General features: G+C 40.5%; 1 protein-coding gene across 1 annotated transcript; it reads right to left on the reverse strand.

Annotated features, from left to right (window-relative positions):
• Nucleotides 1–401: 401 nt before the first annotated feature.
• LOC149827206 (uncharacterized) lies at nt 402–4,665 on the reverse strand. Its single transcript, XM_090020261.1, has 5 exons — nt 4,480–4,665; nt 4,324–4,368; nt 2,929–3,231; nt 2,584–2,789; nt 402–967 (listed from the first exon to the last, which is right to left on the reverse strand). The coding sequence occupies exons 3-5, from the start codon at nt 3,182–3,184 to the stop codon at nt 749–751; spliced, it is 681 nt and encodes a 226-aa protein (XP_089876387.1). The 5' UTR covers nt 3,185–3,231; nt 4,324–4,368; nt 4,480–4,665; the 3' UTR covers nt 402–748.
• Between the last annotated feature and the right edge of the window lie 6,470 nt (nt 4,666–11,135).

The raw sequence follows: 11,135 nt of genomic DNA on the forward strand, positions 1-11,135 counted from the left end.
TGGGGTGGGTGAGAAAAGCTCTGGCAACCAGCAGAAGGCAGGAGGCGAATTCCCACGAGAAACCTTTTTTTTTTTCTAACAAAGGGCACTTCTACTTATGTAATCTTATTAATCCCACCCAGTTTTTTTATTATGGTAAACTCACGTAAGAGGAGCGAGTGTTTGAGGATTATTTCGTTAACTCAGGTATGTATTTGTAATATATGAAAACTGAGGCGTGTGCTTGTAAACATGTCAAAACTTAAGCACATCTTTTTGAATTTTTCTAAAAATTTTCATATGAGAACTTCTCATACGTAAAATTTTCTTTTTCGTATGAGATTTCTTTTTTCTTATGACTTCCAAACGCGGTAGATTGTCACATTGTTTCATTCTGATCCACACACCATATATAGTCATGGTTGGGCACATAGGCTGGCCAGTCTGTGACTTGTTTTTATTGAAAGCAAGGACTTTACATTGGAATTGGATCAAGTTCCTATATAGTACTGTATGACATGGACCATACACAGAAACGGGTCCTGAGACAACCCGCATAGATCGATCCAATCCCTGCTTCATAAAGAAATAGGTAAAATGGAAAAATGAACAGGACTGCCCTTCTGAAAATTCCCAATTTGAAGCATCAAGAGGTGCACGTGAAGGGGCAGCATATCTTTTTGAAGTAGCCAAATGAAAAAGACACGGACAGGCTATCATGTCCTGAGGCAGAGGGTGTTGTGTGTGGGTGTGGAGGGGGGGATTCCCTTCACTGCTGCTCCAGGGTCGCTTGCAGCGTCATGATTGTAGAATCTTTGCCAGCTTTTTCATCGTGTGGCCGTTTGTCTCTTGCTTTTTCCCCCTTCCTGATCCAAGCCTGTTGTTTGATGGCCCACCACACCTTCCATCCCAACCATGACCTCAAATGTTTTCTTTCCCTAGGAGGCTCCTCCCTCTCCTTGAATTTCTCTACGTTTTCCTTCCATTCCTTCATTGTAATACAAAGGAAAGAAATATCTGAGAGAGAGAGAGAGAGAGAGAGAAATTGCGCACACACACATACACACACTAACTAAGCTATTCTCATTTTCAAACTACATTGCTCGATAGAAGTTAAAGCTACATAAATTATTTGAATAGTTTGTACCATTATCAACCAAGGAGAAAGTATGAGATAGTTGTGGTCTAAATAGTTTCTTGTTAACCCAAACTAATCTATATATATAATGTGTTCGCGCGCCACACACACATGCATATGTTTGTAATAGACTATTTGGATAAAAAAAAGTGACCACTGTTTTGTATATCATACCATACATACGTCATCACTAAAATTTGATCAGCAGAAAGTGTGCATTTGATTATTAATTTTTCTGACATGTTTTTAAGGAGGCCCACAAATTGATAGCCAATATTGCACCAAAATTTTATGAAAAAAAATCAAAATTTTCACTGAAATAATTTAATCTGCTTCTTAGCAAACGCAATTGCATAACAGTTTGGAATTAAGCAAAAGAAACGCTTCCATTAATCACACACACACAGAGAGAGAGAGAGAGAGGTTTGGGAACTTGGATAATGATTTGATTGGAGCACTTGGTTGTTTCTTTTAGCAACGGAAATTTGTACTTTGGAGAGAGAGAGAGAGAGAGAGACTCCTTGGAAACTTGCACAATGATTTGATTGGAGCACTTGCTTGTAACTCTTAGCAACATAAATTTGTACTTTGACACATTTCGAAAGCATTAATAAGCTTTGTTCTCTTTTCCGCCTTGGAGATTTCATCAATTATTTGTAGTGTAGGAACACGCAGTTCGTATTGGCATCCATGTTCCCCTACCACCTATGGATCATGTCACTTTCATGGTTTCACCTAAGGTTATTTTTTGTTTCTGAAAAATCAGAATGACCAACATGGGGAACTCCACAAATTAATATAAAAAGAAAACGTCAAAATGCAGTTATGATAAACATGTGACGAATTAATTGATAAAGGCAACTCCTAGTGACCAGCCATTGTCATATGGTTTTCAGGATATAGAAGCTGTTAATGAGTAGTATTTTGCCATTTGTGAAAATGACTTTGATTATTAGCTGTCCTAATGAGGCCAAAATGATCACATGCAGTGCTGCAAAAATATCACACATGGGGGAAATAGTTGTCGGTTGGACTGTATAAATGACTTGATTATATTGAAAGCATGTGTTAGAATTTCCTATTTTTAGTTGAAAATTAATTTTTCTTTACAACTAATAGTCTACTGAAATAATTGATGCATAAAAAAAGAAGCACATTGTAACAGCTACTCCTAGCAAAACTTCATATAAAGCATCAAGAATTTCTCATATTGATATTGATGTGATGTGAAAGGAAATTGATGGTCTTAAAATGAATGGAAAATTAATTAAGTTGCATGAAAAGTTGAAATTCTTCAAATTAATTGTGTTCCATATGTTTCTTGCTTTTGCTACAGAAAATCCTCAAGAAGTTATGGTACCATATCTTCAACCACTCGTGGAATTAAATAATAAATATAGGCAATGACAAGCAGCAGCTTTTAAGAAAAAAAAGATGGAAATTAAAGAAAACAATAGAAACCTTACCTCTACCACTTCTTTGGATTTTGGTCTGCTAAGGAAAATAAAACACCTTCTCCCAGTTATTCTAAAGCTCTCTGATCTATCCTCCTGCACTGGAGTTGATGTGATACTTGGGCTACTAGAATTACAATCAAGTGGAGTAATTTGGGTCCCCACATCTCTCATCCATGATCCATTTCTTCCCTTCAATTCTCCTACCTCCTCATTTCCTATATAGCCATATATCCATAGATGTTTATGCATTACATGTTTAGACAAACACCAACATAAGCATGCATGCATGCATATTCATAGGCATATACACATAACAAGAACAAATGCAGGAGATAATCAAGTGAGATGTTGAACCTGAAGATTTAACTTCTTCAATTGGAGGAATGGTGATAGTGTGGGACTCCACATGTCCATGAGAAGGGAATGAAAGAGGGACAGATTTGTAAGTTCTAGTTAGGACAGGCACTGAAGGAGCACGTTCAACCCATGTCTTGCTAGCCGCACAAGAAGAGAGGCATTGGATTGGCACTTCACCAGACAATGGATTGCATATATACTTCTCTGCCTCATCCCACTTTGAGTTCAAAATCTTCCCTTCAAAAAATCTCATTGATCCCGTGCTTTCCCTTCCTGATCCACACCTTGCCTGCTGTAGGACTATACTTTTTACCACCACCCACATGCCACATAAACAAAAAACAGTGAAAACCCATAGATATACATGCAATATTCAAGTTTCATGTATGCGAGCAAGGTGAATAATACATATACCCACATATATGTCATACATGAGTTGACAGTTTTTTTATAGCAAATATGTACACATACTGGCCTACAAGGGTTCCACACACCTGGTTAGGTGGGTCGCATCAAGGCATTGAAGTTGAAGGATGTTCTAAGCTCTATACCCAGAGTGAACATCCCTTGCCCCAAGGCCGAAGCCAACGGTAACCTATTTTTGGTAATCTGGAGTATTTTGCACCGCAGACTCCCAAATAGGGCCACAGTCAGCATGGCACCTCTTGGCAGGTAACAGGATGTCCTAACCATACCAATAATTTCTCTCCAATATCAGAAAAGGCAAAAATATCGCGTTTGTGCGCTGATACTCTCTCTCTTTCTCTCTCTCTCACACACATACACACATATATATATATATATGAAAACTGAACATATTAGGCCCCATTTCTGGTTTTGCCCCATAGCAGAGTCCTGCCTCCCGAAACAGTTAAAAAATGTTTTTTTTTTAAAAGCCCAGTCCTATTCTATATGAAATAGATTTTTATCCATTTTTTTAGCCTAGTCCGGTCCTAGCCCAGCCTTGACTGCAGCAAATAGTTTGTTTTGCCCATATGAAATAGATTTTTATTAATAATTGTAGCCATTTTTTATTTTATCTCAAAAAAAAAATCGAGGGCAGCCCGACTATCACACCAAATATTTTTTTTTTTTGCTACACCCCTGTTTGCACACCCCCCCCTCTCCACACACACGAATCCTAGCTAGGCCACTGGCCCATAGGTTTTAAGTATTTTATCGGGTGATCCAAAAGCCAGTACCCACTAAACAAAACCTATAGATCACATCTACGGTGTCAGCCATAAGAAAAAATACTTTAAAATGTGATTTAATGAGTGCTAACGAAAAAGAGGGCCTAAGAAAAGCATTATTCTCTCTCTCTCTCTCTCTCTATATATATATATATATGGCCATGATTGTAAGCAGTTTAAAAAAAAAGTAAAAGGTTACCTTTTAAAGCCTCAGTGAACGAATAAGTTGATGGGTCGATTTGACCTTAAAAAAAATGTAAGGAAATTAATGATCAGAGGAAGAAAAAGAGAGAGAATCATAGGGAGAAAGGTGTTTGGTGAATTGGGGCCACGGTTTGTGCTTATACATTCTTACCTTTCGGGATGTAACCAGGCGAGGATGCTGCACTGGAGATGGTGTAATGGCGGAAAGACCTTGATTCCCTAAAGCTTTTGATGGTTGCTGCAGAGAAATGGCTGATGGTTCTGCCTGACTCACTTCCATCCCCTGTAATACATGCCTGCAGCAACAATCCTTCATCTTCAAATCTTGAAGGTTTTACACTATGATCCATTCCTCGATAATGGAGAGAGAGAGAGAGAGAGAGAGAGAGAGAGAGAGATGGTTTTGGTGGCCGGGGAAGAGAAAAACAGATGGGCAGAAAGTTATCCTACTTTTGGTTTTTAAATTCAATTTGATTGTTGTTATGATTACTTTGCAGAATTTGCTCCGGGCTTGGATGCTGTTTCAGTTTTGTTTGTGTTGGGTTGTTTTCTTTCTGCCTACTTGGAGGGCAGAAGTGAACTTTTATGATATAGAAAGTTGTGACTGTGTTGGGAGAATCGTCCGAGTCGACTCGGTTTTTGTTAAATCACCTCAGCTAGCTAAGCCGTGTCAACTGTCAAGGGTGTTTTGCTTGAGCTGACTTGTGTTGTATTCCTGGTCTGATAAACTCAATGGACCTGCAAGACTGAGCCAAGTCTATGTACTCGTCAACGTCTAAAATAGCTAATACCTACAAGTCTCAAATTGACTCGGACAAAGTTAAGGGCAGCACACAAGCCAAGCTTGAACCGAGCTTGGGCTGTTTAAGTTCGGCTCGTTAAAAAAGCTTATGCCAAGCTCAGCTAAAGCTCAACCAAAGTTGAACAATGTTGTTCTAGTTGGGCTCAAACTGGAGCTGGGCTAGCTCGGCTCAGCTTGGGCAAATGCCTCGGGCACTTTAAAATCAACAAAAAAAAATGTTAAAGGCCCATTTGTTTTTGTTATTTTATGAGGAAGAAACCCTCACCGTGACCAGAGACACTTGAAGGACCGCTTTCCTACAAGGTAAAACTCCGGTTTGAGGACACAACCATCGAACCTGACGTGTCCCAACCATGATAAAGCAACAGCAGAATTTGATCCTAGGCCTTTAGATTGACCTAGCTCGCTGACCACATTGGGTAACCACCGTGGTGGTTTAAGGGCTCTTTGTGTGACATAAAAAGCGGTAAAAGGTACTATTTCTGTGGAGCCCACATCGTGGATTTGTGGTACATGCAAACAAAGGAATTCCTCTCCCCCACTGAAAATTCCCCACCAAACACTTTCTTTCTAAGCTGTAGCCCCCGTTTTCATTGAAAGCAAAGTCTGAGGGTGGTCACACTTGTTTCAGCTACAACACTCTCCATACTTTTTTTTTTAATGTACTGTGAGCATTACAATGCAAAGCAAACGCCCCCCTAAAGGTGGGAGGGGGTGGGATTTCAACTGCCACCTCCCTACAAGTAGGGGTGGCAAAACCTGACACGACCCGCCAACCCGCCTCTTAGGCGGGTTCGGGTTGGGCTTAAGCCAACCCGTTTAATAAACTGGTCGACCCGCCTAACTCGTTTATTAAACGGGTCGGGTTCGGGTTAGGGGTATGCCAACCCGTCAACCCGGCTGACCCGTTTAATAAACGGGTTAGGCGGGTGGGTCAACCCGCTAACCCGACCCACCAACCTGCCCGCTACCCGCCAACCCGTTTTCCCAACCCAACCCATTTATTAAACGGGTTGACGGGTCATGTCGGGTTACCCGTTTATTAAATGGGTCGGGTTAGTGTTTGCCACAGCCGACCCATTTAATAAACGGGTCGGGTTCGGGTTGAGGTATGCTGACACGCCAACCCGACCCGATTGCCACCCCTACCTACAAGAGCCCTACATCCTAACTAGGGGTGTCAACCGGTCGGGTTCACCTGGACCAAACCCTATAGAATCCAGGTATGGTGACAAATAAGAAGACCCAATTAAGACCCAGATCCAGACCCGAAGGTCCGATTAATACATGGATTCAGGTATAGCTTGTGAAATTTTAACCAGACCCAGGCCCGATCCGAGAGTTCCGATTAAGACCTGTAATTTTTCATTAATGTAAAAATGATAAAAAATATTATTTTACTGGGTATGGTCCAGGTCTGGTTCATGTAGCTCTTATCGGATAAGGGTATGGTTTCTCTTATTTTAGACCCAATTACACCCAGGTCTGGACCTGATACCATACCCAAAAATCTGGTCCAAGTATGGTTTCACCTGTGTCCGAACCAAACCGGACCCATTGCCATCCCTAACCCTACCCTTCTTTCTCGGTTATTGTGTAACACGAGATATATAAACAAGTTTGACATAAACGAGCACCAAACTCAGCTCGTTTACATAAACAATCATGAGCCTATCTCCAAGTTTGGCTCACTTATCTAAATGAACGAGTTTGAGCCAAACCTGACTGCTCAGCTTGTTGTGCACCCCTAACCAAGTCAACCATGACCTAGCCTCAATGTCTTTGAGTTTCAACTCAAATAAAATTTTCCATGAGATTAAGATCTTGATCTGGGTGCATATGTAGTCCATTGGCTCAACACCACCAAATTTACTTGCACATACAAGTTGAAATGGAAACGTGCTTGAAAATCAAACTGATCACCTGAGTGCATAAAGCCAAGATGAGTCCTAGCCTAGCCGAGCCTACAGCGAGGGCAGTACTAGAACCGGTTCACTTGTGTATCGGAGCGACAACTCGGGGGGCTTTCTATTGGGTATGGACTATGCCTTTTCAGACTTTGATGAGAGCGAAAAATGTCACAAAAATATGAGAGCGTAGACAGAGTTGTCAGGAAATCACACAAGTCTCCTATATATCAACGTCTTCTTTCTTTGCCCAATTGTAGATCTGGCATGTGGCTCACATGCATTTTTTTGTATTGTTATGCAGAATTTTATTTTTGGAATATTGCAAAGGAACGACACTTTTTAAAATATTTATACAATACATTTTTATCATGATTGGAAGTAAAAATAGTAAGAATTGTAAACATGATAATTTAAAACAATAATAATATATGTTGTACATCTTTGTAAAATATAAATACATATACTAATAAATATAAGTTTTTTGTTGATAAAATACATTAAACCTAATGACAAAAGATAAAAAAAAACAGGCAACTTATTGAGTAACCTAAATTTAGCCCATTTAGTTAAAGGCTAGACACAATACAACTTAATTAGCAAATTATGAAAGAATAAGAATAGCCCCAAGGGAGGTTGGCTTAGTAGGGTGGGGCCTTGGCTGCTAGACGAGCAGTCAAGACTCGATTCTCATGGTGTCCACTAGTTTTTTAAAGCTTTGTCTGTAAAAAAAAAAAAAACTCCATAATTATTACCATCAATAAAAAAAGATCTCTACGAGCATAGGTAATAAAAAAAAGATAAAAGAGCACTAAATCTCTGTTTCCTAGGCAAGTTTCTCGTCATTAAATAAAAAAAAAAATGATGACGAAGTTCCTTGCCAAAGCAGGTAATCTCCATGGGGATCTTCGGCAATCAAGCCCTCAAGAAGCCCACCAATGAAAGGCACTTGCATACCCGGTGGGGAATTGAACCTGGGACAAAGGGGTCAGCACCTTCTCCCCGAACTAGCCCGCTACCACTCGGCCAACCCAGGCGGGTGTAAAAATAAAACCTTGATAAGCTGCTTTTAACAGTCACTGGCATATGGAAAAGTGGATGCGGCAGTGATGATAGTTTGGCCTGGTTTATCATGATGTTTAGGAACAAACTCTATGTGAGTCCCACACAGTTCCGATTGGTTTTGGAGACACATGTACTCGATTAAGAGAGGTAAGTATAGGGCCTTTCCACAGTTGAGAATGTGAACTGTCAATGGGTCGGGTATCCAACTCATCAGGGTGCACCCGAACCCACTCAAATAACAAGCTAGCATTCAGGTTCGGCTCGGGTTATGTCAGGTTGAAAAAATGGAAATCTTGAACCCAACCTACAAAATTTAGAGGGTGTTTGGAATATATGCTTTGACACAAAAAACATATAAGAAAATGCTCAGCTAAGCTAGATTGGGTTGGATATTCCGTAAAAATCATGGCCCAAACCCCATATCCATATAGGATTAAGGTTTACTCAAATAACAGTCAAGTTGTCATTGTTTATGTGCATGGCTATGTCACAAAGATACGTGGATGCAAGGACAAGTAACCGGTGTTTGATTCGAAAGTTCAAATGATTTTTTAAAAAGGATAAAAAAAATTAATCAATAAAAAACGAATTTCTTGATATTTTAATGTTAAAATACATTTTATTGAAATAAAATCATAAAATAATAAAATATTATTAAAAAATGGCCCATGTAGTGTCAGTGTCCACGTGTCTGTTTCAGAATGTGACATAGTGCATGGGGTTTCCAACACAAACGCTGCCTATTAACATCCCTAGGACCATCGTACGTAGGGATGGCAGTGGACCCGGGGACAACAGGCCCCGCCCCATTTGGACCGGGGATGAAGGGCATAAAACAGGGATGGAGGCCGGGATGAAGGTTAAAATCTATCCCCATGCAGGGTTGGACTTACGCTTTCCCCCGCCCTGCCCCGTCCCCATCTCAATCCCCGCCTTTTCCTGCCCCACCCAATCCCCAATCCTTTGAGGAATGACTATAGACTGAGGGGTAACCAAACCCCGCCCCGCCTCACCCCGTTTGAACCGAGGATGGCAGACATGAAATGGGGATGGAGGCAGGGGTGGAGGTTAAAATTCATCCCCGTGCAGGGATGAAGGCGGGGATGAAGGTTCAGATTTTGAAATGGGGCGGGGGTAGAGACCTTGTCCCCCACCCCGCCCCCGTCCACTGCCATCCCTAATTGTAGGGTACAATGGTATACCAGTTGGGCTGTCAACAAACATGGGTTCGAATCTTGAGGTGATCACTTTCGCCCCTATTAGACACCTCCCCAATGCCCGAGAAAGCAGAACCACGCTAGATATGGACCTTTTTTAAAGAATGTCAAACCTAGCATTTCCTTACCTCATAGTTAAAGATATAGCATTCAAAAAGCAGAAAAATGCTGAAGTCTAAACCATGGTGTTCCATCATACATTATCCCATACCATTGCACCCTATAACTTCCTTACAGCTTCAGAAGAAATCATAAAGCTTGCATGGGACCAACCTATGCATGTGCCTTCAAACAAAGGGTGAACGGTTCGAAAGGATTCGGCTAAATCATATATATATATATGATTTAGTGGCCAGAATATAATTACAAAAATATGAAAACTAAAAATATGGGTGTTTTCAACACCTTTTTTGCAAATCCAACCATGTGGATGTGCTTGGCATTGGCATAGTGAATTTGCTAAGAATCAACTATTGTATCATGTATTTTTGATGAAAAATGCAGTTTTTGAATGCTTGAATATTCATGAAGATTATGAGTCATTGATTTTAAAACCTTAAAAAATCTCATTTTCAAAATAAGACAATTCAAGAGCGGGTTCTTATAAAACCAAGGATGCAGATCACATTTGTATGGTTAGATTCAAGAGAAAAGAACAACAAACCATGAAAATCGTGGCTCAGAAAAGAACAAAAAACCATGAAAATCACGGTTCACACATTAGTCCTCTCTCTCTCTCTCTCTCTCTCTCTCTCTCTCTCTCTCTCTCTATATATATATATATATATATATATATATATATATATATATATATATATATGAAGCATCGATAGGGAAAGATTGGCATGGTTCACATGTAAATACAAGCCTATCCATAATAACATGCAAGTCAAGTATGTGCAAATTGGAAGTGCGGTTTTATCAATGTCACTAGGCTGCATGTGCTATGTGAATTTTCATGCCCAACTCATTTGGATCTTTGCTTGGCTAGATGTTGGTTAGATAGCGACTAGCATGAAGGAGTCATCATCATGGTCAAGGTCATCCATCAAGCCAAGGACCACCCTATCGAGAAGGGATAGTTTTGCATTTATTTTGTGATAAGAACCATGTGATGCATGGTGTGGGGTCAAGAGCCATGTGATGAATCTTAGCTTGTAGCACCCACTTCATTGGCATGCTGACGTATTTTGTTTGGGAAATTAATCTATCAGATAATTTTAACTGGTGGATATAGGTTTTTTATTGTGAAAAGCACTACAAGAAAACTCTAATTAACAATGAAAATTTGTGATGAATTTTTTTCGTCGCAAATTTGTGACGGATTAGCTAGAGAAAACTATTGTCGCTAACATTCGAATTATTTGCAAAATTAATGACACAAAAAATTTTGTCGAAAATCCATCGTGAATTAGCGATGGATTAACGACGGAACAATTCTGTCTCAAACTCCATCGTAACTTCGCAACGGCTCAGCAGTAGAAATTTTCTGTCATTATTCCATCGCACGTTTGTGATAAAATTTTGTCATCGCGAATCTGCCGCTAAATTTCTCGTAAATCCCTAATGCGAGCCCATTTTCCCTTTCTATTTTATCAGTCGCCTGTCTGTCGCTCGTCTGCCTCCTGTTGCCCGACCGTCGTCAGGCGACCTCCCGTCGCCTGCCCGACCAGCGACCTCCCATCGCCCGCCCGATCGGTGCTCGTCGACCTCTTGTCGCCTGCCCAATGCCCATCGACCTCCTCTCTCTTTCCCCTCATGTTCTCTCTCTCTCTCTCGTTGCTCCCCCTCTGGGTTTTTCAGCGAGCCCCATCCA

This window comes from Nuphar pumila, chromosome 10 (genome assembly GCF_984573655.1).
Source record: "Nuphar pumila chromosome 10, dmNupPumi1.hap1.1, whole genome shotgun sequence".
NCBI classification, from domain to species: domain Eukaryota; kingdom Viridiplantae; phylum Streptophyta; class Magnoliopsida; order Nymphaeales; family Nymphaeaceae; genus Nuphar; species Nuphar pumila.

Excerpts from the sequence above, each read along its gene's own strand:
- LOC149827206 (XM_090020261.1), bottom strand. The coding sequence starts at position 3,184 with ATGAGATTTTTTGAAGGGAAGATTTTGAACTCAAAGTGGGATGAGGCA. Across the intron at positions 2,790-2,928 it reads TGAAGAAGTTAAATCTTCAG|GAAATGAGGAGGTAGGAGAA; the intron begins GTTCAACATCTC and ends ATGGCTATATAG. Across the intron at positions 968-2,583 it reads AATCCAAAGAAGTGGTAGAG|GAATGGAAGGAAAACGTAGA; the intron begins GTAAGGTTTCTA and ends ATTACAATGAAG.